The 25496-nt window shown below is 57.0% G+C and overlaps 9 protein-coding genes across 9 annotated transcripts; 5 read left to right on the top strand and 4 right to left on the bottom strand.

Moving 5' to 3' along the window:
- Window positions 1–669: 669 nt before the first annotated feature.
- Window positions 670–1883, top strand: E0L32_003333 (uncharacterized protein; the record flags this gene model as incomplete). The annotated part of the gene is made up of 3 exons (XM_031137622.1): window positions 670–839; window positions 894–1590; window positions 1647–1883. The coding sequence occupies 3 exons, from the start codon at window positions 670–672 to the stop codon at window positions 1881–1883; spliced, it is 1104 nt and encodes a 367-aa protein (XP_030998926.1).
- Window positions 1884–2631: 748 nt separating this feature from the next.
- E0L32_003334 (uncharacterized protein) lies at window positions 2632–3656 on the bottom strand (the record flags this gene model as incomplete). Its single annotated transcript, XM_031137623.1, has 2 exons — window positions 2632–3522; window positions 3624–3656. The coding sequence occupies 2 exons, from the start codon at window positions 3654–3656 to the stop codon at window positions 2632–2634; spliced, it is 924 nt and encodes a 307-aa protein (XP_030998927.1).
- Window positions 3657–6067: 2411 nt separating this feature from the next.
- On the top strand, window positions 6068–9722 carry E0L32_003335 (uncharacterized protein; the record flags this gene model as incomplete). The annotated part of the gene is made up of 2 exons (XM_031137624.1): window positions 6068–6177; window positions 6257–9722. 2 exons carry the CDS (start codon window positions 6068–6070, stop codon window positions 9720–9722), a joined length of 3576 nt encoding a protein of 1191 aa, XP_030998928.1.
- Window positions 9723–10590: 868 nt separating this feature from the next.
- Window positions 10591–12666, top strand: E0L32_003336 (uncharacterized protein; the record flags this gene model as incomplete). The annotated part of the gene is made up of 1 exon (XM_031137625.1): window positions 10591–12666. One exon carries the CDS (start codon window positions 10591–10593, stop codon window positions 12664–12666), a length of 2076 nt encoding a protein of 691 aa, XP_030998929.1.
- A 370-nt stretch (window positions 12667–13036) lies between these two features.
- E0L32_003337 (uncharacterized protein) lies at window positions 13037–13514 on the bottom strand (the record flags this gene model as incomplete). Its single annotated transcript, XM_031137626.1, has 2 exons — window positions 13037–13291; window positions 13371–13514. The coding sequence occupies 2 exons, from the start codon at window positions 13512–13514 to the stop codon at window positions 13037–13039; spliced, it is 399 nt and encodes a 132-aa protein (XP_030998930.1).
- Window positions 13515–14295: 781 nt separating this feature from the next.
- On the top strand, window positions 14296–15426 carry E0L32_003338 (uncharacterized protein; the record flags this gene model as incomplete). The annotated part of the gene is made up of 1 exon (XM_031137627.1): window positions 14296–15426. The coding sequence occupies one exon, from the start codon at window positions 14296–14298 to the stop codon at window positions 15424–15426; it is 1131 nt and encodes a 376-aa protein (XP_030998931.1).
- A 398-nt stretch (window positions 15427–15824) lies between these two features.
- Window positions 15825–17282, bottom strand: E0L32_003339 (uncharacterized protein; the record flags this gene model as incomplete). Its single annotated transcript, XM_031137628.1, has 3 exons — window positions 15825–16114; window positions 16180–17158; window positions 17226–17282. 3 exons carry the CDS (start codon window positions 17280–17282, stop codon window positions 15825–15827), a joined length of 1326 nt encoding a protein of 441 aa, XP_030998932.1.
- A 2271-nt stretch (window positions 17283–19553) lies between these two features.
- On the top strand, window positions 19554–20692 carry E0L32_003340 (uncharacterized protein; the record flags this gene model as incomplete). Its single annotated transcript, XM_031137630.1, has 2 exons — window positions 19554–20172; window positions 20259–20692. 2 exons carry the CDS (start codon window positions 19554–19556, stop codon window positions 20690–20692), a joined length of 1053 nt encoding a protein of 350 aa, XP_030998933.1.
- A 138-nt stretch (window positions 20693–20830) lies between these two features.
- On the bottom strand, window positions 20831–23544 carry E0L32_003341 (uncharacterized protein; the record flags this gene model as incomplete). Its single annotated transcript, XM_031137631.1, has 4 exons — window positions 20831–21118; window positions 21186–21243; window positions 21472–21789; window positions 22574–23544. 4 exons carry the CDS (start codon window positions 23542–23544, stop codon window positions 20831–20833), a joined length of 1635 nt encoding a protein of 544 aa, XP_030998934.1.
- Window positions 23545–25496: the final 1952 nt, after the last annotated feature.

Below are 25496 nucleotides of genomic sequence, written 5' to 3' on the forward strand. Positions count from 1 at the left end.
ATCTGGAAGCTTTTGCACGAGTGGTGAATTTCTCCCTCTAATTGAAAATTATTGTGTGTGCTAGGGAAAGAAGAGGGACCGGAAAATATGTGGCTCCGTTGTCCCGTCCTACTCATATGGCCCGTGCTCCAAATCATTGGCGCTATCATCATCGCCGCTATGTGACCAATTGACGCTAGCCAAAGCGGGTGTGGTGTGTTGCGCACGGGTACCTGAGTACATGCCATTACGAGTTTCACGCTTTGGTCAACCTGACGCCAGCAAGGAGGGAGGCTGTTTATGCTCGCTCTGCACGCAGGATCCGAACTACCTGACGTACCCGTACCCTTCTCTCGTCGCCCATTCGCCTTCATCTCACAATTCCTCCTGCGCTGAGCGCAACTCTTCGCTCGTTTTCTCGTTCTTCTCTCACTACGCCATCACTTGACGAACCACTCCTTGATCTCAATCGACAAATTTACGGCAAAAAGGGCCAGCAGTCCGTCACGTCGGGGAAATTACACCTTGTCTTGTCCTACGCGCGCAAAGGGAGACAAATAACCTGCGAACAAGCCTCCTCTGAAGGGAGAACCGCCTCCCTCGACTCGCAGTAACAATAGTCAACGGTCACCTGAACCAAAATCTTCATTTTTTCTCTGCCGATACCGATTTCGATTCAATATTCTCACAATGGCGGATCAGGCGGTTGCCACGCCATCACCCCAGCCCGATCTAAATCGGAACCGGCTACCGACCTTGTTCGAGGTGCTGAGCCGGCGAACGCTCCCTCCAGTCGACCTGTTCTCGTTCTATATCTACATGAGAGATCAGCAACGCTCGGTGGACTACCTTGACTTCTGGTTCGTATCTTGATTGCTCTCAAGCCAGCCCGCTCTTTTGCTAAACCCCCATAGGCTCGATGTCGCGCAACATATGACCTTATGCCGGCACTACGTCCGTGAACTACGCAGGTCCGTCCTCGTAGGGACGCCGGATGCTGAGAAGGGCCCTGGTTCCAAACGATCTTCAGCTTATCTCGAGGGTCTCGGAGAGATGAGCCACCCTGCTGCCGGACCTTCTATGTATGCTACGGACAAGGAGAAGGACCAGGATGCGCAGATGTCGGCCTTCTTGCGTGACGAAGCATCATTCGTCGCCCACACCTCGCCACAGAGCAGCAACGACAGGAGCCACAGGCCGAGTCCTAATATGAGCACGCCACGGGACCTGACGACTGACTCTAATTCACCGGCACATACCGTTGCAAGACAAGATATTCGAGCCTCGGCCGAGAAGATTCTGTACACATTCTTGCTCCCGGGTGCTGAACGAGAGATCGTCCTGCCCGGATCCATCACGCAAGATGTGACTACCAACATCGAGGAGTATGGTCGCGATGACCCCGAGGTGTTTGATGTTGCCAAGGACTACGTATTCCAAGCCATGGAACGAGACGCTTTCCCCGGCTTTTTGCGGATGAAGGCTCTCGGTAACTTGATTCCACCTACGCTGATCATGCGACTTATCATCGGCATGATCTGCATGTTTGGAGGATTCTGGGCCGCTTTCGTCTTGATCTTCCTTGATAAGTCACGGCAAACCCGACTTTGGGTATGTAGCGGTCTTAAGACTTGGAAATTGCCGGCATTCTTGCTAACACCAGCTAGCTCATTCTCCCCTTCACACTCGGAGTGTACTTCTTGGCCTCATACCAGTATTCTCTGGACCCCATCCTCGCACTCATCGGCCTCAGCGAGTACACGCCATTCAACTTCTCCCGCATTCGCGAGCCGTATGTCCGGAAACTCCTCGCTAAGCGGGCCATCATGGTCCTAGCTGTCACCGCCATAATCGATGCTGGGCTGCTCGTTCTCTTCATCCTGGTTCCTGGGAAGAGGCTATGAGCTCACGCGCCCAGGAATCATTACCCGCAGAAGCAGGCTTCGTCTACTTATGGGCGCCAGTCTATCGGCGCCAAAGTCAACCTGGACGGATCCTGCTTTTGTTATTTTACGACTGTTATGAGGACGGAGTTGGGATCAAATTATTGTTCAGGATACCACAGTGCAAGGTGCACCCCTTAACCTTATTATCAAAATACATCTCGAGGGTTTTGCTCGAATATCTGGCGCCAAGTCCGAGGTTGTCGAGTGGCCAGAAAACAAGGGAACACCCGTATAATCTTTGCCATTTATGGTTTGTCTTTTTTTTTTTTTTACCTTTCTTCCAATCGGCGTGGACAGCCAATGCATCTTGTACCATACTTCTTTCTCTTCTTCTTTTCTCGGCCATTTCACCCTCCAAGCCGATCTAGTCTTATCTGGGCTGCGGGTTGATCTTTGTCCTTTCCACAAAACATCTCATCGGGATGAAAGCGGGATGTTCAGAGTAGCTTTATCATGAGGAATTCATATTATCATGGGTCAAACAAGTACCTCGTGCTTGACGTGATGTATGCGGTGATAGGTTCTAATCATGCAGGCCTTGGCCATCTTCTAATCTCGCTCTGGCTGTTGGCGATCTTATGCTTGTCTCCACAATGGAGGAGCTTGAGTCACAGCCCGCAGCTCCGCCGCCTGTGGCGACTCCTGCGGCTTTGCAAAGTGAAGGCTTCGTTGGTGCGTTCGCCTCTTGAGGGGGGCGAGGCTGATCTTACAGCTTGCGCCGGCTTGCTCTCTTCTTGCCATCGGTTCCGACATCCTCCTCGTCATCCACGTCCATCGCCTCGTCGTCTAGGGTACCCGCTCCGGTGGCATCCATCAGGCTGCTGCCACGCTTGCCAAAGCGTGAGTGCTGGTGATGCGACGAATTGTGAGACCCCGACACCAAGTGCCTCCTGCCGTGACCGCCACCGCCGCCGCCGCCACCTCCGCCACCACCCATACCGTCGTGACCGCCGGCCATGGCTTTCGTCTTCTCCTCCTCCACCAGGCGGTGCATCCGCTCGTCCCACGCGCGGCGCTCGGCAGCGCGCTGGGCGACGTCCTGGCGGATGGCGGCGACCTGGGCCTCGAGCTCGTCGAGCGTGGACTCGCAGCGGCCGGACCACTCGCGCAGGGCGGTCAGGAGCGAGGGCACGGAGCCCGGGGCCAGGTCGCGCAGGGGCGCGATGCTGGTGACCTGGACCTGCTGGCGGGCCGGGTCGAGCTTGGCCTGGACGAGGCCCGCGTACACGGCCGACACGACCGTGTCCTCGAGCTCCCGCGCGGAGGAGAGGCCGAGCTTCTGGATCAGGGAGGCGTAGGTCAGGGAGGCGTGGTCGCGGGCGTGGGTGAGGACGGAGAGCTGCCGGAGCTTGAGGGCCTGGGCCTCGTTGAGGGGCGGCAGGCCCTGCGCCGAGGCGTAGTCTGTGTACGTGCCGTAGCTGAAGATGCGGAGGAGGGCGAGGTGCGGGGCCAAGTCAGGTTGGGAGGAGAGGGCCTGGATCTGGGGCGCCTCGAGGAGCTCTGTGAAGAGGAAGGTGTTTGGGTGTGAGGTCGCTTGCCTGATGACATCTGCGGCGGCGCGGGGGGAGGTTGCTGCTTTGGACAGAGCTACGAATTGCTAGTAAGAAGAGGTGGGGAATGTTAGCCGGTGCTATCATGACTTGAGGAGAGATTCGCTGCCTGGGCTGCGGGCTCGTGGGCGGGCGGGAGAGATCGTACCTCAAGAGCATCGAGAGCCTTGACTTGCTCCATCGTGAGCGATCCGTTGCCCTGATCCTATCTGAGTACTCTGTATCCCCGCCTCTCTCCAAACAAATTGTGTAGGCGATATGGAGGCGTCGATATGGTCACGAAAGATGTGGTCGTGAGAGTGAGCTGCTGTGCTACAAATGAGGCGTGTGCCTGGGGCCAAGCTTTGGATCGACGTCAATCAGCGTGGCTTTGGCGGGGTTGGTTGAGGCTGTCAAGCTGAGGAAGTGGGGAGGTGTGGCTTGCGCGTGTGTCGATACATTTGATGCAGGCAAGTACTTGTAGTGCCCACGGTAGGGACCCAGGTACCCTTAGTGCCTTGACGACACTCGCTCAAGCAATTCCTATCGGAGACAGGGATATGAAAACCCCAAGTTCGCTAAACCAGTTGAGAGAGACTACGTACAAGGAGGAATTCAGTTGGCTGAGGGTGATATTCTTGCGACAGTAGGTATCAGATTGGTTTGAGACGTTTCGTTCGCTTGCATGGTGAAGCACAGGGGCCCGCACCAGGCAGAGCACGCTAGAAAGGCCGCTACGGGACCCCCCTAGACTGTTTCAACGGGAGCAACTTAGTACTGGACAAGGTGTCTGGTAGCCACGGCTCCTCTCACTGCGAGACCCACGTAAAGCCGTTTCGAAACAGGATATCGTGTGTGCGTAGGTAGGTATGTATCTGATTTGTAAGGCTCCTGAGGACTCTGGGACTCACAAGGGCTACTATCCCACTAGCTGATCCGATGGATCTGGCGGATAGTCAAATACGATTCTTTCTGTGGTCAAAGGCCTGTCTTGATCTGACCAGATCTGCACACACCAGAGCATCCCCGCTCCCCTAAGCGGCAGGTAGAGGAAGGCGTCGCCTAAGTTGTTGCGGCCCAGTTGACCTCGAATCCATTGCCGGCCCATGGAGGTAGTGCAGGCCCGAACAGGGGGGTTTCCAAAAGGCGCATATACAAGATAATCACGGGCCATCATGACTATTGGATGCACTATCCAGGCAATGCAGCGGCACGGAGATAGAGCCGTGTCGCCATCCAATAATGCTACGCTCGGTGTGGAGGGCTGCAAGTACATGCCCGAGCACTCCAACTCGCAGGGTGTTGCCGTTGCCGACTTTGCTCACAAAGGCCAGATTGCTGAACAATTTGTGCTTCAATCTTCCTTACGACTCAACCACCTATGTAGGTACCTCTAGATAGCCGCCAAGAAGGGCTGGGAGTGAAATAGTTATCCATACCCCCTGTGGCCGACACCTTTGCTAAGAAACTTGCTCAGAGAGGGTGTGCATTAATGCTCAGCGCAACTCTAGAGACCAAAATCTACATCCTCGCTCAAATCGGCTCTATTCATTACTTTCCAAGACATGCCTCGTGACGACCAACCATTCCCGCTGTCACATCCACGCGTCCAGCGCTGCCGTATGTGCCAGGGTCAAAATCGATTCATGTCTCTGGAGAATGGGGACGAATGGGTTGGTGGCCGGCGGTCTGAGCTCAAGAGTGCTCCTTTTAGTGTGAAACGCCACCAAAGTGCGTCTGTATGGGTACCGCCTCGCCTTATTCGCCTGCCTACATTGGCAGGTCACTCCATCCAATTCCTTCGTATCTCTGTCAGACGGCGGGGGCATCGACTCAAACGAAGTCACTGTCCCAGTGTCGCCTCGCGCCTGGCCCGCTCTGATGTGCAAAGGCCCCTGGTCTGTTGTATCCGCCGCTCAGCCAGCCATCCAAGCGCCCAGTCTCGGACCCTCCAGCAGGGAACTGCATGGTAAAACCCACCGCCGCTGGAGACTGTCTTCAGGTTGAGCGCATGGGGTGCATGGTTCGAGGTTCTTACGTAGGTACTTTATGGTGCAGACAAACGCCCTGCGATTTTGGCTTTTGTCCGGCTTGATACGGGGGTGAGGTATCGTCGCACCAGAAGGGCTTGCTGGGGTGCGACTCGGTAGCTGAATGATATTCCCTGAATGGGTAATCCCACGTCCTGAGTAGAAAGAACGTACTTCTGCCACCTTTCCCCCGTCCCGTGTCGTCCTCTTTATCTCTTGGCTTTCACTTTTCTCTCTCCAGCTGAAGGGAATCGTCGGCGGTAGCCCGGAGCGCCTCGTCTACCATTTCCCTATTAATCATCACCGCTCCCACTTTTTCCCTAGCCACCTCCCAGAAGCTGGTCTTCTAGTCGCCGAGCAATCCGACCTAAGATAACGCCAGTACGCTACGAGGCCTATATCGGCATCCCACAGCGCATGTCTGCTTGATGCGTATGGGTAGCACTTCTCTGGTGTAACTCGGCAAGACCTCTTCGCATTACGTGCGACAGCGAACACTGTGGCGTGGGTGCGTCGTTACTGGCGTGGACGGAAGATCGCGCTGAATTGATCCTGTCTGCCAGCATCAGTGTCAGCCGTCGCGATGGTCCCCAAACCACTTCAGGTCCCTCCGAGGGACAGCCATTCGCGGCGATCTCTCAGCAACCAGACGCCGCACATGGCCACGACGACCCTCAAGGTCGAGGGTATGACGTGAGTAGCTCTCCGCGCACTTCCGACCGATTCGCTCTGTCTGACGTGAGCGGTCCCGTGCTGACTGACCCTTCTTCAGGTGCGGCGCTTGTACCTCTGCTGTTGAAGCGGGCTTCAAAGGTGTCGACGGTGTCGGCAATGTCTCTGTCAGTCTTGTCATGGAGCGCGCGGTAGTGATGCACGACCCGAGCAGGATATCGGCCGAGAAAATACAGGAAATAATAGAAGACCGAGGGTTCGACGCCGACGTTCTCAACACCGACATGCCCTCGCCACGAATCCAGGCCGCCATGATGCCGTACGACGAGTACGCTGTGGACGACGACGAAAATGACGGCCCGCCGATGCTGGTGACTACGGTGGCTATCGAGGGAATGACCTGTGGTGCATGCACTTCGGCGGTCGAGGGCGCATTCAAAGGAGTAGCTGGGGTCAAGCACTTTAGCATTTCGCTGTTGTCAGAACGAGCCGTGATTGAGCACGACCCGGCGCTTCTAAGTGCCGAAAGGATCACGGAAGAGATTGAAGACAGAGGGTTCGGAGCGACGATTGTGGAAAGCAAGGAACAGAAGCCAGAGAGGAGGTCGACCGTAGAGCGACACCATAGCAGTTCGCTGCACGCGATAACAACCGTCGCGATTGAGGGCATGACCTGTGGCGCATGTACCTCGGCCGTTGAGGGCGGCTTCCAGGACATTGACGGCCTTCTACGGTTCAACATCAGCTTGTTGGCTGAGCGCGCCGTTATCACCCACGATCCAGCGAAACTCTCTTCCGAAAAGATCGCCGAGATCATCGAAGATAGGGGCTTCGGCGCAACCGTTATCTCGAGCGTTCCTGAGGCATCTGACCACGCCACGAACTCCTCGACCGTGCAGCTCAAGATCTACGGTGACCCGGATGCTGCAGCTGCCAAGGACCTGGAGGACAAGCTCTTGGCATTGCCCGGCATCAGTTCTGCCAAACTCAGTCTGGCAACATCTCGACTCACCATCAGCCACCAACCCCATGTCACTGGTCTTCGCGCCGTAGTTGAGACGGTCGAAGCCGCCGGCTACAACGCCTTAATGGCCGAGAATGATGACAATAATGCCCAGCTGGAGTCACTGGCCAAGACGCGAGAAATCAACGAGTGGAAGCGTGCGTTCCAGATCTCATTGGCATTCGCGATACCCGTCTTCTTCATCGGCATGATCTTCCCCATGTGCGTTCCAGCTTTGGATTTTGGCGGCCTACGTCTATTGCCCGGTCTTTACCTAGGCGACGTGATCTGCTTGATCCTGACGATCCCCGTCCAATTCGGGATCGGCAAGCGCTTCTATAGCTCGGCTTACAAGTCGGTCAAGCACGGCTCGCCAACCATGGACGTGCTCGTCGTCCTCGGCACTTCTTGCGTATTCTTCTTCAGCTGTGTCGCCATGCTTGTGTCGTTCCTCGTCGAACCTCACACTCGACCAAACACTATTTTTGACACCAGCACCATGCTCATCACCTTCATCACTCTCGGCCGCTTCCTGGAGAACCGCGCCAAGGGACAGACGTCGAAGGCCCTCTCGCGCCTCATGTCCCTGGCTCCTTCTATGGCTACCATCTACGCGGATCCGATCGCGGCAGAGAAAGCTGCCGAGGGCTGGGAGTCGGTTGCTGGCAGCGGGGAGCCCAAGACTCCAAGCCACAATGGCAACGCAGCCGAGGAGAAGGTCATTCCGACAGAACTCATCCAGGTCGGCGACATTGTCGTGCTTCGCCCTGGCGATAAGATTCCCGCCGACGGGATCATGGTCCGCGGAGAAACTTACGTGGATGAGAGCATGGTCACCGGTGAGGCCATGCCGGTGCAGAAGAAGAAAGGCAGCTTCCTGATCGGCGGTACCGTCAATGGTCATGGAAGAGTCGACTTCCGTGTCACCCGAGCAGGCCGCGATACTCAGCTCAGCCAGATCGTCAAATTGGTCCAGGACGCCCAGACGACCCGTGCTCCCATCCAACGGCTCGCTGACACCCTGGCTGGCTACTTTGTTCCTATGATCTTGATCCTCGGCTTCATCACCTTCGTGACGTGGATGATCTTGTCTCACGTCCTGCCGAATCCGCCCAAGATCTTCCTGATGGAAGCCAGCGGCGGCAAGGTCTTTGTGTGCTTCAAGCTTTGTATCTCGGTCATTGTCTTCGCCTGCCCTTGCGCTCTTGGCCTGGCCACGCCCACCGCCGTCATGGTCGGAACTGGCGTCGGCGCCGAGAGAGGTATTCTGGTCAAGGGTGGTGCGGCCCTCGAGACCGCCACGAAAGTGACATATGTCATTCTGGACAAGACCGGGACGATTACCTATGGCAAAATGAGTGTTGCTAGATCGAGGCTCGTGGCTTCCTGGCAGGAGAGTGAGCTCCGACGCAAGGTCTGGTGGACAGTCATTGGCATCGCCGAGATGGGCAGTGAGCATCCTATCGGACGCGCCATCCTGGCGGCAGCCAAGACCGAACTAGGACTGGAGCAAGAAGCCACCATCGAGGGCAGCGTCGGCGACTTCAAAGCTTCAGTTGGGCGCGGGATCAGCGCTACGGTGGAGCCCGCCACAGCTGAGCGAAAGCGGTACAAGGTACTCGTCGGCAATGTCAAGTTCCTCCGCGAGAACAACGTCGAGGTGCCCAAGGAGGCCGTCGAAGCCTCGGAGGAGATCAATGCTAGTGCCGCTGACCGGATCAAGAAGGCGTCCCCAAAGCCTTCGGCCGGCACCACCAACATCTTCATCGCCATCGACGGCGAATATACCGGCCATCTGTGCCTTTCTGACACTATCAAGGAAGGCGCTGCGGCTGCCATCTCGGTCCTCCACCGCATGGGTGTCAAGACTGCCATGGTCACAGGTGACCAGCGCTCCACTGCCGAGGCAGTTGCCTCGGCCGTTGGCATCGATACCACCAACGTCGAGGCCGGCGTCTCGCCTGACCAGAAGCAGTCCATCATTCGCAGGCTCCAAGAACAGGGAGAGGTCGTTGCCATGGTTGGCGACGGCATCAATGACTCGCCTGCCCTGGCCACGGCCGACGTTGGTATTGCCATGTCTTCCGGTACCGATGTGGCCATGGAAGCTGCCGACGTCGTCCTCATGCGGCCCAACGACCTCATGGATATCCCTGCTGCGCTGCACCTAGCCCGGACCATCTTTGGTAGAATCAAGTTGAACCTGGCGTGGGCTTGTGCCTACAATGCCATCGGTCTCCCCTTTGCAATGGGTATCTTCCTACCCTTGGGCTTCCACCTACATCCCATGGCTGCAGGTGCGGCGATGGCTTGCTCCAGCGTTAGTGTCGTGGTTAGCAGTCTGCTGCTCAAGTTCTGGAAGAGGCCGTCCTACATGGACGAGTCGCTCTACGACGAATGGGGACATCTGAAGAGGAAGAGCCGCGGCTGGAGCGCGCGGGAGATTGTGGATAGGGCCCACGAGGGCGCCACGGGTGTCGTGAACATGGTCACTGGGAGGAAGTGGAAGAAGCAGGAGGCTGAAGGATATGTGCCCCTGGCAACCTTGGACAGGGATGACTGAACTGAGCCTCGGGTGGAAGAAATGTCGTCTGCGCCGTCTTGATTTCGTTTGTGCGAACCATTGAGAGATATCCCCTTTGCAGTCATTACCTTAGCACAGCACAGCATAGCACGGGCGCAATGGCGCTTTCTCGCCTAAATGAGACGTCTTTAGACATCTATATTTGATTCCCTCTAGTGTCCACAACAAGCATATGTGGCCATAGAAATGATGCCCGGTTGCTTGATCCAAAGGTGCCGTGGTTACCTGGGATCTGGAACGGTCCGATGAATAATTGCTCATTGAGATCACCTTTGGAACATAGGCATTTGATCTACGGAGTCCACGGTCGAGCCATTCTACAATAAACATCAGCACATGCAAAAAAAAGACACTTTCAAGACCGAGAAAAACAAGGGTAATAGTTACCTACATTATATATATGATGGATCAAGATTGGCTGCATCCAGGTGAAAAGGTAGGTAGCCACTGTAGCTTTAGCTTTCCTTCGGACGCATCACAGTGGAGCTCTGGTGCTGGGCTAGGCTCATGACGTCGCCTAATGTTAGCACGTGGGGCTGTCTTCAGTTCTGTGCCGAACCATCAATGACCCCATCCTTTCCATCCTTGGACATCTCCAACGAACCACCATCGCAACTGAAAGTCAGCTGGCGTTCCATCCCGAAGAGCTGTCGCCGGCCTAGCCACGTACCGAAGACCGCACCTCTGCCTTCCGACAACACCCCGCCCGTTTGTCCCCTCTGTCCCCTCGAGAATTATACAAAGAGGCAGATGCTGTTGACCAGAAGCATCATGTCAAACAGTGGCTCGACTCTATAGCTCTCGCACGACTCAAACACGACAATCAGACTTCAATTGATCAGCCAACATGTCTGGAAAACGCGGCCCCTCGGTCCTAGTATGTTCCCCGTTGCTGGCCCCTCTGCGATATATCTATGTGAGTACCATTATACTAATCCTACTGGCCATCAAGGTCACCGATTCTCGCGAACGCCCTGCCGCACGGGCCGGACTTCAGCGCCGTGACACTGGCGGCGGACTTCCGAGCCGCCCATCCACCCGTCTCATTTCTGTCGATAATGTCCTCCAATACGCCTCTGAGATCCCGTCGGGCCAGCCGCGCGTCCCGCCCGGTGGCGCTCGGCCCGCTGCAGGAACTGCCGCCGCAGCCCGGAGTGCGCCGAGGCGGACGGCGACGAGCGGTGGAGGCCTTCCCACGCTTGCGTCCGCCCGCACGGGACAGCAGAACATGCCGAGCCGTACGACCAAGATCAGCGAGAAACTGGTCTTGCTGCCCGAAACGGCCGCTGAGCAGGCGGCGGAGGACGACGACATCGACCCGGACGAGGTCGCCACGCTGGAGGAGATGCAACAGCGAAAGGACGACGAGGATGACAGGCGCCCGCTGAAGGACGAGGAGCTCGACGTCCTGCGCAAGAGGGGCGGCATACGGGGCAAGAGCTGGGCCGAGCGCCTACCCAAGGTCCAGCGCCGCGAGAAGGTGGCCCGATTGACAGCGTACTGCACGGCGCAGGCCATCAAGATGAAGTCGACAGCCGAGTTTCTGCGCAAGAAGCACGAGGCGAAAACCAAACTCTACGACGATTGTCTCTATTGCGTGTATCATCTTCCGCTGCTGCAAGGTGTGGACGGATACCGAGTGCGCAGTCGGCCGATACTCAAGACGCCAGGCACCGGCAAGACTGTCCTCGATCTCGAGATTGAGCGTAGCGAGCGGCGCGATGAACATATGGGCTATTTCGATGAAGCAGAGTACGGGTACAGAGGACTTGGTGGCAGCCCGAATCACTCTGCCCCCATCGAGCGGATTCGTCAGAACGGAACGGACGAACATGGTCATGATACCGGCCACTCTGACCATCACGACGAGCCCTCGCTGAGCCCTATAAATCGGCTTGTCCCTGACGTGAAGAACTTTGCCGAGATGTTCGTCTTCTCGTATGGTGTTGTTGTCTTCTGGAACTTCTCAGAGCACCAGGAGAAGGATATTCTGGCCGATTTGACGTTCTCGGAGAACGAGACGGGCGTATCTTTGGTCACCCGTCCGCTTGATGAGAGCGATTTTGAGACGGAAGAGTTCCATTTCGACTACAGCCCAAATGTGAAGCGCCCTCGCGTCTTCAACGACATGATCACTCTCCTGCCGCGGTCAGATCACATGGTCAAACTCACAATCAGCCACGCCATCGCGCAGAGTACTAAGCTGTGCTTTTTCGAGGAGAAGATGTCGGAAACGATGCTGGGCGCTCAGCATGTGCCGAAGCGACTTGCGCTGACAGGCGAGCTCAACATGACGAGGACAGAGATCGTCAAGATACTAGGACGGCTCTTCAAGAGCAGAGTGGATATCAACCTCTGTAAGTGGCTTTATTCTCACACTGATCCCTACCAGCCCAGCCGTCTTTCTTTTCCTTTGCTGACAGACCAAGCATCCAATATCCTCGACGTGCCCAACTTCTTCTGGGACTCGGAGCCGACGCTCCACCCTCTCTACGTGGCCATCCGCGAGTACCTCGAGATCGACCCGCGCATCAAGGTGCTCAACGAGCGCTGCCGCGTCTTCCTAGACCTGGCCGAGATATTGTCCGACTCGGTCGCCGACGCCAAGATGAGCGCCATAACGTGGATCATCATCGTGCTCATCGTGGTGAGCATCCTCGTTACCGTCACCGAGGTGACGCTGCGGTTCGCCATCCTGGAGAGGGAGAAGAACAAGGGCAACAATGTTGGTGTCGGCGCGCACATTGAAGGCGGGGAGCAGATGGGGTTGGAGCTGCGGAGCCCGCAGGGCCAGGCAGTCGACTTTGCGAGATACAATGTCTCGCTGGACGATCTGCGGGCGTGGGGAAGGGGCTTGACCGAGGAGCAGAAGGCGGCGATTTGCGGTTCTGACATTGTTGGAACCACATATGCGGGCATCTAAGGCGTGGGAAGGGCTGTCTCATTGCGCAACAATCAAATTGCATAGCGCTGGCGTTGGCATTGGCAAAACTGTACCTATTATCCATTATATTTACTCACGTACAAAATGTCACCATATACTGTTTCTGAAGGGCACATCACTACCGTGAGGAAGAATTTTGTGTGTAAATAGTCAGACCTGAACGCCTTGTGTTTACGAACCGCCAACTCCGCCTCTCTCCAAATCAGTCGCTCTCGCTCGTCGTTTTGAAACACAACACTCGCCTCGCCTATCTACATCTGCAACAACCTCAACGTATATGCCCATTCTCTGAAGTGACCCCTTCCGCTCTTTGATTCATCTCCGCGCGCCCCCATTGGTCCTACCCGTGTCACCCATACCTCATCGGCTCATTCGGTCCTGGTGACTGCCCATGTGGCGGCGGCGGCCCCCCGCCCCATCCCGGCGGAGGGCCCTGGCCGTACTGACCCGGCGGCGGCCCCTGTTGTTGTTGCAACGGTACTCCTCCTCCGCCTCCTCCGCCTCGCATCGCCTGCACGTCCTGCCTGTGGTCGAGGGGCTGCGCAAAGTTGCAGACGTGGCAGGTCACGTCTTCGTAGCCGTGGATGGAGAGCGGGATGACGGGCTACAGAACATATGTGGTGTGAGAGCCAATCGCGAGCGCAGCGCAGCGCGCGGGTCGGTGAGGGAGGGGGTTTTCTTACGATGAAGCAAAAGGTGAACCACGGGTGGCTCTTGATGACGTGGCCGCTGTAGTTTCCGCAGTTGTAGCACCGGCAGACGATGCCCTCGTAGCCCTCGACCTCCTTGCGGAAGGTGTGCTCGCCGCACGTGAAGATGAAGCACATCCTGGTACGCGGCCTACACAGGTACGAGCTCGTGCAAAACGCAGGGAACGGTAGGCGCGGTTATGCTGGTTGGCGGCTCGAGGCTGCAAGATACTCGGTATCAATGTCGGAGGTCGGGGAGTCTACACTGTCTCGAGGTCTGCCTGGAAATGGGAGAAAGCTCTTGGGATATGTAGTTGGAATTCGCGATCAAGTGGTGAGGCCAGGATGATTTAGTCGGGAATACAGGCTATTGGATAAGAACTAGGGATGTTTTGCTATTTGCCGCGAAGGTTCGTGGTGGTGGTGTGCTTATGACTTTGGACAGCCAGCCCGATAGGCAATCCGACCATGATGCGACTGATGTCACTTGGCAAAGAGGCGCAGTCCATCAACTTTTAGCGCAAACGGCGTCCAGTAATTACGCGGCCAGTGCTGAAGACAGGGCGCCGACCACTAAGACTCGATGCCCCAACACCCCCCATAACCTAAAAAAGGGAACGCGTACGGGATCCATGGATGCGGGTGGGCTCTGGAACCTTTCCAACCTTTCCCCACCACTTGTTAGAGATCTCTTGCGTGATAAGATACGGAAGCCTTTTTTTTCTGGATAGCATAGCTGCACGTCAGAACTCTAAGTCCATGACCCTATTCGAGATATCCACGCATAGATGACCTCGTCGACATCTCGCCTTATATGACATGAAGCTGTAACTGAGGGCTGAGCCTGCCACGAAGAGAGGGATATATCTCTTCTCCATAACCTGACCCTTGCACTTCCCTAAAGAAAAAGGACACCACGATGCTCTACGACCTCAACATCGCGTGGACGCCGTCCACGCCGGCCGCCGACCTCGAGCGCACGCTCAAGACGAGCCTCGCCTTGGGCTACTCGGTCGTCGCCCTCAACTACCACCTCCAGCCCCCGATCTCCGCAGCCCAGAGCACGACCTGCGCCATCCCAGACCCGTCCACCCTGCCCTTCGCCCAGTCTCTCATCGCGGCCCCGTCCACCACCTCCTCCTCCTCCTCCTCATCATCATCATCAAGAACCAACGCCGCCGGCGCCGCCACGGCAAACGGCAAGCTGCGCGCCGTCCTGCGCCGCGTCACCGTCTCGACCGCCGACAAGGCCGCCAACTACCGGCTGCCCACGCTGGCCGCGGCCTACGACGTGCTCGCCCTGCGCCCGACGACCGAGGACGCCTTCAACGCCGCCTGCACGGGCACCGGCGCCGCCGCCGACGCCGTCAGCCTCATCTCGCTCGACCTCGCCGCCCACCTCGGCTTCCACTTCCGGCCCAAGCCGTGCATGGCCGCCGTCGCCCGCGGCGTGCGCTTCGAGGTCTGCTACGCGCAGGGGGTCGGCGCGAGCGGCGCCGCCGACCCGCGCGCGCGGTCCCTCTTCATCGGCCACCTGGCCGGGCTCGTGCGGGCGACGAGGGGCCGCGGCATCGTCGTGAGCAGCGAGGCCAGGAGCGCGCTCGACCTGCGGGCCCCCGCGGACGTGGTCAACCTCTTGGCCGTGTGGGGTCTCGGCCCGGAGAGGGGCGCCGAGGCGCTGGGCGTGAACCCGCGCGCCGTGGTCATGAACGAAGGGCTGAAGAGGAGCGGGTTCAGGGGCGTCGTGGACGTTGTTCAGAGCGCTGTTGCGCCGCCTGGGCAGAATATGAAGGCGGCGGCTGCTGATGGCCGCGAGAACAAGAAGGAGGAGGGAGGGAGAGAAAAGGCTGCGAACGGCGAGACGAAAAGTGCCCAGCAGAATGGTGGGAAGCAGGGAACGAAACGCAAAGTCGTGGAAGATGGAGCGGATGGGACCGATGCAAACGGTGACGCCAAGCCGTTGAGCAAGCGTCAGGCAAAGAAGCTCCGACGGGCCCAGCAGCAGCAACAGCAGCAGAACAACACTATAGAGAAGAAAGTCGCATCATAAAAGACGTGGCTAGCAACGGTTTGACGTCAACAGGGCTTTGAGGATTTGCATTGGACCGGCGTTCAGGGGATAGGCAGCTGCATGATACCCCAGCGTTCATAGAGGCAGGACTATGTAACAATTGGCAATGGGAACTTGGCTTGATCTGTTCAATGCAGAGACTTGCTCTCTTGATATGTTGATTTTCATTTTGGTTTTTACTGGATTTGGTCTGTCTAACAGAAAAAGAGAATTACATACAGCTCGAGAACGAATCTACCCGACGAAAGAAACTTGTCACATAGATCAAAAAAGAAAAAGGAAAGGAAAGACGATACGTCTACATCCACTCGTTATACAACCGTCACCCCCCTCCTTTGGGTATTCGTCTACAACATCCACTCGTTTTTTGTGAAACCTCAACCACGCGCGGGCTGGATGGTCTGTGCCAAAAGGTTGCCCAGCGTCAAGACGCTGTTGAGGGACAGACCGCTCACGTTGATGACGGGCTGCGCCTGGGCGGGGTTGGCAACGACCGGAGCCGCGGTGACCGCCGGAGGGGCGTTGATGGCACCGGACTCAGCGGCCGGGACTGCCGCGGCCGGTTGCGTCGCGGCAACGCCGCCGAGGTTGACGGAGCTCGCGAGGTTACTTGCCGAGGTGCCGGGAAGGGGTGCGAGTTTCGGTGCAGCCGAGGTAGCTAGATTCTCTGCATTAGCAACGCATGCTCCACAAGTGACTAGTGAGAGCTCAAAAAACAATAGGTAAACTTACGAGTTGCAGCTGCAGACGTAGCGGGCACTGCCGGTGCCGCGGCGGCAGAGCTCGAGAGGGCGGGGAGGGCGGCGACGGGGCTTGAGGCGGACGAGGCTCCTGGCAGGGGAGCCAGGGAAACAGAAGAAGCAGCGCCGGCTGGGGGAGCGCGCAGGGCAGAGCTTGCGGCAGCAGACGATGCCGCCTTGGACGTGGGAGCAGCGCCCTGGACCGTCTTGGTCGGGGTCCGAGCCGCGCTCGGCACGGGCACAGTCGTCACCCCGACGCCGTTTCCGTCAGCGTTCGGCTTGACCGTCCCCGCGGGGCTCTTTGCGCCACCGGCGGCGGCCGAAGTGGTGGCCCCGCGGGCCGCCGAGGAGACTGCACCGGCCGCCGACGAAGACTGGGCGGCGCCGCCAGCCACAGCGGTGTCGGACTTGACGGAGGAAAGAGACTGCGCGGCGGTCGAAGCCCCGGGCGCAAGCGTCACGGTCTGGGGAGCAGCGGCCTTGGTAACCGTGACCGTCTGGTTCGTGCCGACAGCACCGGCAGCACCGCCGACGGTGACAGTCTCCTTCGCGGTCTGAGTCACGGTCTGGCGGTTGTTCCCATTTCGGTTCCTGCCATTGCCGTTGCCGTTGCCGTTGCCATTCCTGTTCCTGCCGTTTCCATTGCCGTTTCCGTTCCTGTTATTGCCATTGCCGTTGCCGTTTCCGCCTCGATTGCCGCCGCGGCCGTTGCCATTGCCGTTCTGATTCTGCCCGCCCCGGTTCCCACCGCGATTCCCGGCCTGTCCTCCCCGGTTGCCTGCAGTCGCATTTCCACGTCCACCGCCTTGCCTGAATTGGCCTCCCTGTTGACCTCCTTGCTGACCTCCCTGCTGGCCTCTCTGGCCGGCCAGGGCGTTTTCCAGAGCGTTTTCCAAGCCAATTGCCTTGAGAATTTCCGACGCGAGATCTCGCCTTGCCGCTGCTCCTCCGCGGCGATCGATCGCTGCAGCCTACGATTGCCGTCAGTATTGTCCGCTCCTTGCCTGCTTTGAGGCCATCCACCACCACAAGTCTTACCTGAGACAGCGACAGGTATGCCACCACGAGCAGTAGCCACTTGACGTATCCCCTCATCCTGGATTCGTTTCGCACTTCACACGAGTACTATTAGAGATATCGATGTTGATAGGGAAGGACTGTCACAACAGGCCAGCCGTCGCTTTTGGATACAAGTTGTATTATGGGATCAACCCGGAAAATGAAGGAACGATAGGGCGGTCCGCAGGAGAAGAAGCCGTGCGTGCTTTCCAAAGAACCTGCGACGGGTTGGAAGAGAGGGCTTGAGCACACGCAGAACTACTCTCACGAACCACTTTACGACCAAGCGTGGAGAAATGAAATGAAGGTAAGGACCAGACGGACTCTGAAAGCCTTAGGGTGAAGCCATCGAGACTGAAAGAGACCGGCCGAGAGAACGAAGGACCTGAACAACAGCACTCGGGGAAACAAACTAGGAAGAAAAGGATCGCTCAGCAAAGACGAGGCCAGAAGAAGGAGGGGACAAGACGACGATGGAAGGATGGAAGACAAGGGGAGATGCCCACCTGGGGACCACACGTCTCTCTCTGGCCAGACCAGCCGTTGGACTCGGGCCCGTACGTTTCGCAAAGAGCCGGGTCCCAAGGCATGGGCTTACCAAATCTGGACTGGCCAGCGAGTCTTCCAAGAACTCCGTAACACTGAATTACCTAAACGTCCTGGTCCAGAGCACGAGCCATGGAGCTGCACATGGTTCATGGCTTGTTACAGCGGAGGGCAGGGATGGATGGATGACTGACAGCTCGAGGCCCCACGGCGGGCACCGTCGTCGTCGTCGCCATTGGAGTAACAAGGTACGTACGTAGACTAACTACCTACTACTTGGTAGGAACTCCGTAACTACATGTAAGTCATTTGAGCCGCAGACCAGGGGCCGCCGAGGCTGGCCCTTGAGACGGTCGAGGTTGAGTGTAAGCGAGGGCGAGGGCAGAAAGAACAGAGCAGGGCTAGACAATGGCGGCGCTATTGACTCGAAGGAGACGTGGGCAGGGGGTAGCTCGCGTGGGTTTGTGAGGTTATGAGACAGGACCCCTGACAGCTGGTGTATCAGGTTGGCCACTAGCAAGAACTGGGGCAACCCCCTGGCAGCCCAGCAGCACTTCAGCACTCTACTTGTAAGTAAAAAAGTACTAGCCCAAGCCTGCCGGTGAGACAGCACTCCAACGGCGAGAGCAGAGGAGTGGCCTGATGACGGGATGACAAGACTAGGGCCCGTCAATGCATTGCCTTGGACACCAAGTATCTTGTTTGAGCTGGCGCCCAAGCAAAAGGCTGGACTTGATTTCACAGCGACACCCACGAGTGCTGAGAGGCAACATCCAGTACTTTTGAGAGGACTTATGAGGAGAGGATTGTACTCGGAAAGTAGACACTCCAGCGCAGTTGCGATCCCAGACAATCAAATGGACAAGTATGAACGGGGTGCTGGGCCAATCGCGACGTGATCGTGATCGCGACGGCCCCGAGTGGGAGCAGGGGTGGCCATGAGACCAGTTACAAATCCCAGGACGCGCAATATGAGCAGGAGCTGTGACAATGGGTTCAGTCTTCAGGTGCGTGTTGGAGCATGCGCCGTTGCAGCTATCCAGGGGCGATTATTGGGAAGACTGTGGACGTGTGCACTTTTGACGCTGTCGTGCGTGGGCTTGATAGACAGATGAGACATAGCTTCTAGTTATCTAGTTATTGTGTGGTACGAGTAGTGTCATCAACTCTAGAGTAAGTAATGTTTGCAAGCATGTCTTGTAAAGGGTAAGTAGAATGCGAGTGCGAGTGCGAAACATCAGTACAGTTGAGTTGGGGAAACGCATAGTCCGAGACGGGGGTGACACCTTTGATCAGTCCGAACCCCAAATCGCCCAGAGCTGAGATCTGCGCCCGCTGAAGCCGGCACTGCCGCCTTCCTGGCGATCGGGATTTTAGGCTGGTTTCCCAACTTTAGACCACCCGCCAAGCACGACTCACGCTGGGGCTTCCCGATCATGACGCCGTCGATTACATGCCACGATCTCGGACCCGGCGCCCCAACGTCGGCATCACCAACGGGGCTGGTCCCTTTGAATTCACTCCAGAACTGCTGAAGAAAATAAAAGTAGATAATCATAAACCTTTAATCACTCCTTACTACGTTTCCATCAAGCCGGTTTAATTTCTGCTGGACAGCAGCTTCAAGCTCTCTGGCCGAGCCTCGTGTAGATTCATATTGCTGAGAGCCTTGAGACCAACACCAGCCATATCTACTCTCATCTCTCAACGCCAAGAATCATACCCTCTGAAGAACAGGCCTTTCTTCACACCTCGCCCAGCATGGCCCGCGACCCGGTCCGCGTGCTGGACGACTACTACCTGGCCATCACCCTCCTCGTCACCGTCGGCTACCAGCTCGCCTTCTTCGCCGTCGCCTTCGCCCTCAAGTTCGACAAGCTGACCGACTTCGCGGGCGGCACCAACTTCGCGCTGCTCGCCGCCCTCACGCTCGCCCTCTCGCGCCGCCCGGACACCCGCCAGCTCGTCGCCTCGCTGCTGCTGGCCGCCTGGGCCCTGCGCCTCGCGGGCTTCCTGCTCTTCCGCGTCCTGCGCACGGGCAGCGACGCGCGCTTCGACGGCAAGCGCGACAGGTTCCTCCCCTTCCTCGGCTTCTGGGTCTTCCAGATGCTCTGGGTCTGGGCCGTGTCCCTGCCCGTCACCGTGCTCAACTCGCCCGCCGTGCAGGCCTCGGGCTACGTCCAGCGCGGCTTCGGCACGCCCTGCGACGTCGCCGGGGTCGTCATGTTCGGCGTCGGCTTCCTCGTCGAGTCGGTCAGCGACCTCCAGCGCTTCCTCTGGCGGGAGAAGCACGGCGGCGGCGGCGGCGCGTTCTGCAGCTCTGGGCTCTTCGCGCTGAGCAGGCATCCCAACTACTTTGGAGAAATCCTCCTCCAGTTCGGTATGTGTCTCTTATTACCGAAATAGGAGAGGCCGCTTCGACAATTGTCAGTTTGCAGTGCAGCTAACTCTGTCTGTCACGCCTAGGCATTTTCACCATTGCCGTGTCGCCGGCGGCATGCGGCTACATCGGCGGACAGCCGTTCAAGGCTCTCTACGCGACTATTCTGGGGCCGTGCTTCCTGACCTGCCTCCTCATGTTTGTCTCTGGCCTCCCGCTCTCGGAGCGGTCGGGCGCAAAGAAGCGCTACGAGAAGGGGGGTGAGACGTGGGCAAACTATCAGCGATACCTGGAGCGCACCAGCGTCCTCATCCCTTTTCCGCCGCAACTCTACGCCCACCTACCGACATTCATCAAGAGGACCGTGTTTCTCGAGTTTCCCATGTACGTCTTCGACCCGGCCAAGCATGCCGACGCGGGACAGGGCCAGGCAGCGGCAGAGGAGGGCAATCACCAGGGCGGCGACAGGCAGAGCAGAGAAGGACTGGTAGGGAAACAGCAGCAGGAAAGGCGATCGTGAAAGACAATATTGCCTCGTTGTGTAATGAATGATGATAATGGTATTTTAATCCAGTTGCAGATACAATCCCGATTCCCAACTCCCCCAACTAATGTTGCCTCGTTCAACCCCAACACCATGCAGCCCGCCCAAGATAACTCAAGACGACGTAGAAAGGTTACTTAACTCGCACATGCCAACGACGGGCTTCGTCTCTTGGCCCTCGTCGCTGCCTACCGACCTTGACAGGCCTGTGCAAGTGAGGCCGCTTGGCTGATCGAGCAACTCTTGCGTCTTGCCATAGTCGGTAAACTCGGACTCCTCAGAATGGCATTCGCTGCCCTCGGGAATGGGGACCATGGCATTGCTGGTCCAGATATGGATTGCCTTTTTCCAGTCGAGGCCCTTTTCAATGCAGCCACCCTTCACAGAGACAACGTTCTTTGACTGTTTGATGAGGGGCATATGATGTCAGGTGTCCAAGGTTGTTGAATCGAGCAAGCCAACGACACACGTATGGGGAGAGGGCAAGCGACGTACCGGTGAACAATGGAGTAGCCGTGTTCCGCATACTTTACAAAAATAGCTATGTATGGAAAGGCATTGCATTAGTCAATGGTAACACCACTGCATCGAATCCGAATCCCGAGTCTTTCTCCGGGTGCAATGCGCGACTTACCATTGCAGCTGTTGGCCATTTGCAGTTGGCCGGCTTATAATGCGCGGTCCCCCGTCAGCAGGTGGTCCCGATTCCCGGTCACAACTCAGGTAAACAGGGCTGGTTCCGATGCAATACTCACACGTAGCAACTCAATAGCTCATCGCGAGGCAGGGGGAAGCGTGGGAAGATGGCGCTCGTTCCGAAGGCAGAGCCGGTCTGGCGCTGGCACGCAGAGCAGTGACAGATGTAGAGCGCCAGCGGCTGCGCCAACGGCGTCGTGAAGCGGACGGATCCGCACTCGCAAGATGCCTCCATCTCGTTTTCTTGGACTGGGCCGGGGTTTGCACGACGGACGGTGGTCTCTTTTCCAAGTATCAGCCTGAGGCCGAAGTTTGTGGTAAACTGGGCTGGTGTGATGTGGTGTTTCTTCTGCGTCAGCGGCGGAAGGGCGCGCGCCCTTGGGATGCAGTTGGACGAAATGGCTGAGGGACCAATTGAATCGGGACCGAGTATAAAGCGTCAGAAAGTCACAACGTCAATTGCCAGAATCGAAAGTAAGTCAGGGTCCCGGCTGGTTTTCGGTACCAGGTGGCATTCGGTTTTCAAGCTGCAGATTCTTTGTCTGTATGGAAGAGAGATTGACGAGTGGCAATGATCCAGGGGTTTGAATGGAAGAGCCACGTTAAACGCGTGCTGTTCTGAGGGGTGTGGCCTTGAAGCACATTGAGTCACCCATGTCTTGACACGTAGAATCGCGAAGTCACATGTGTATACGGAGTAACTACTACTGTATGCTTGTGAGGGGCTCAGGGAACCAGGTAGTCTCTGGAAAACGTCATTTCTACGAATCGAGCCCCCCGGAATAGGCATTAGGTTTGTCGTGCCGGCAAATGCAAGAGGACCCGAGATGGATGGAGGTGGTGCTGTAGGCAGCAGCGGCAGACTAGCTGCCCAAGTGCGGGGGTCATTTACGTCCAGTCCCCGCGACGGGGGGGAATACGCCGAGCTGACTCGACTCTGTTCGAGAATGAATCAACGTACGTATCAGGGGGATATATTCGAGACATCGAGTTCAGCTTCAATGGTCTCGTCACTGAATACTGGATACTGGATAAGGATAGAGATGAGAACGGGTCTCATAGGTTCATCATTTCTACTATATACCACATTCACACATATAATCTATCTATATGGGTTATTTATTTCACACAAGGCCATACCCGTTTGGAACTCTTTCATACTCATGGCTGTTGTCCAAACAAGCCGTCTCCAGCTTCTTGGCCGCCCCAATGATGGGCAAGTCCACTAACCGCCAGAAGATGTCGGCCACCCAAACAACCATGGGCGTCAGGACGAGCAGCCCAGCCAGCCAACAAACCATCCGCTGGTTCGGCCCATCGATCCCGATCATTCCCCTCAGGCCCTGGCCGAGGATCTCGGGCCGGTAACCCTCGTTCCCAAGCTCGCCCTGCGCCGGCGTGGCAGCGCTGCCGAGCACGGATAGCTGGAACAAGTCCAGCACCGGCCCGTGAACAATATAGAATGCATAACTCGTGCGGCCGAGGTACTGCGGCACACTCCCCTCCAGAAGCTTGCGGACGACCGGCAAGTCGCCGCACGACCAGACCACCGCAATGGCGCTGAGCGCGAACCAGAACTTTTGCGGCGCCAGGAAGTCCCTCTCGGGAGAAAAGGAATGGGGCGTGTGCTGGAGCAGGTACCGGATGCCCGGCGTGTTCTCTCCCTGCCAGTTGGGCCATCCGCCGATGAAGGCGGCCGCCGAGAAGATGCACACATGAAGCAGGCACCGTATGCCTCGAGCCACCCTCCCCTGCTTCTCCGGCGGCTCCTCGAAGCCCTCCAGGCTCTTCCTGTTCTTCTGCTTTCGCAGGTGGAACTCGGCGAGAAGCATGCCGCCGACAAACTCAAAGGCGGCCCATTTGCCCGACCAGAGGAAGTAGAGCAGGAGGCCGAAGACGGTCGACTGCCGAATGACTGGTCTAAGCCTGCACAGCGCAATGATGACCATGAAGAGAAGCATCGAGTGGACAAACTCGATGGGTATAGTCCACAGGTGAACATCGTAGCGCGGCCGCAAGTCGTCATCCCAAGCCCATGGCCAGGTGATGCCGCGCAGCACAACCTGGAACCAGTCGCGCATCTGCTCCGATACTGTGGGCAGCGGCTGATATAGCCATTTCAACTGCACCATGACTGCTATCAGGAATGTCGAGACAAGGCAAGGCCCGAAGAGCCGAATCGGCCGTCGGAACGCCGATGAGGAAACCGTCGTAAAGCACTTGTCCACGTCGCGTGACAGGACCGCCTGGAGTGGTCGGTAAGACAGGGCGAAACCCGAAATGATAAAGAATATGTGCACCATGGGCCTGCCGGAGTATACAAGTCGAAGAAAAGGGAGTTGTATCAACGAGGATCTTTCGGGTTCGGGATTGAGTCCATAGGAGGGAGTAAAGTAGAAATGGTTCTGCTCTGTATAGTGACATATGAAGACGACGAATGAAGCGATTCCTCGCAGGCCGTCAAGATAGGAAGTTGGATGGACTTTCCACCTCGTCCGCCTGTCGGGCCAAGCGAGGTCCGTAATGAAGCTGGGAAGCAACGCGGACAGCGTGCTGCCCACATGTTGCGAGATCATGGCTGAGAGTGTTGGTGACTACCACGGAAAGGCAGTTTTACGAGATCACAAGAAACATACAAGCAAAATGCGAATATGGCCATGCTAAATGGTATTTAAAGGGCACTTTGTCTACGGGATCATCCTCACATTGGAATAAGTGGGATTGACGACCAGGATCACGTCCACTATGGGATGGGATGCGATGCTTGATGGCTCTCCAGGGGGGCTCCTTACTTACCTGCATGTGCATATCCATGTGAACCGATCCATCTTGTTCGGCTGCTGGCTTAAGCTACGCCTGCAGTCCTTCTTCGAGTCAATCATCTGTAACCAGCCCCGTAACAATATCGCCAAGTGGTATGCTTGCAAACAAGACTGTGGAGTAGTAGCATTGCGGCAATCAAGGGCCTGCACAAGATGGCCGGCCCATGGTCACATACGCGGGAGTTGTGATAAGCTATTTTTGGGCCACGGCACTCGAGTCCTTGCCCTTGTCCTGGCCTAGATCTCGACCGCTCAAAGACTCGAGAGAACTCATTCAAGCAACGGACCGTGGCAGCTGCACCGGGGCCGGGCAGTGGATCCCCCGGCCCGCTTTCTTGGCACACTTCAGGGGGCCCATGCAACCGCCGATTCGATGGTGATCGTTTGGCAGAGTTGGCAGAGTTGGATGGTTGGTCAAGCTTGCAACTCTACACCTCCCCGGTCACCGCCGGCAAGATACAGGATCGCCAAGACCCGACAATTCGAGAATCATCATGTCGCACCTGCAGGGGAATGGCGCCCGCGTCGAGGCCAGCCCCCGTCGCAGAAACGGCGTTTGCAAACACGGCATCCCGCAGCGACTGCTGATCGGAGGGTGGGGATGTTTGATGCCGCAACACGTTCTGTGTCAGGCCGCGTCGGGACGAACCCCGCTGGTAGGACGACAACACGTCATCTTTGTTTGATGCTGGCAAGGCGACTTGAAGTCATGACCGATTACTAAAACTTACGGCCTGGCTTTCTGTGAACGCGGTTGAGCCTGATTTGGAAATGTCAATCTGCGCATGCCAATGTATGCCTTATCAAAAGTATACATCGATGAAAGTGACGCAGTAACGTAGATTAAGAGCCATTTGATGATTGGTTTCCTTCCACAATTCGCTTGGTCAGATATGTCTGGGGTGGATGATAAACAGTCGAGGGTTTGACTTAAGTGGCGAGGCTGTTGCAGGGCATAAAAGCCCAAGGGCTGCGTTCGTGAACTGACTTCTTGATCCAGCCTACGTGATCCAGAAGCAGCGAGTTTGTAAGTCAGGGCCAAAGAAGCTCATAGTGGCAAAGAATTTGTTTAGTCGACTTAGATTAAACGTTGTCTTTTGGTTCCGAGATTACCTACTGACTTGGCTTGCCTCTGTCAACCAACTAACAAGCAATATAGGAAGGACACTCGAGACTTCGTTACCTCTGCCTGGGATATATAAAAACAGGAAGAGCGCACTCCAAGGAAGAAGAGTGGTTGTCAAGGCTACTAGAGCCTTCGC

Source organism: Thyridium curvatum (assembly GCF_004353045.1).
Source record: "Thyridium curvatum strain D216 chromosome Unknown NODE_14_length_560046_cov_85.173820, whole genome shotgun sequence".
In the NCBI taxonomy this organism is placed as follows: Eukaryota; Fungi; Ascomycota; class Sordariomycetes; order Thyridiales; family Thyridiaceae; genus Thyridium; species Thyridium curvatum.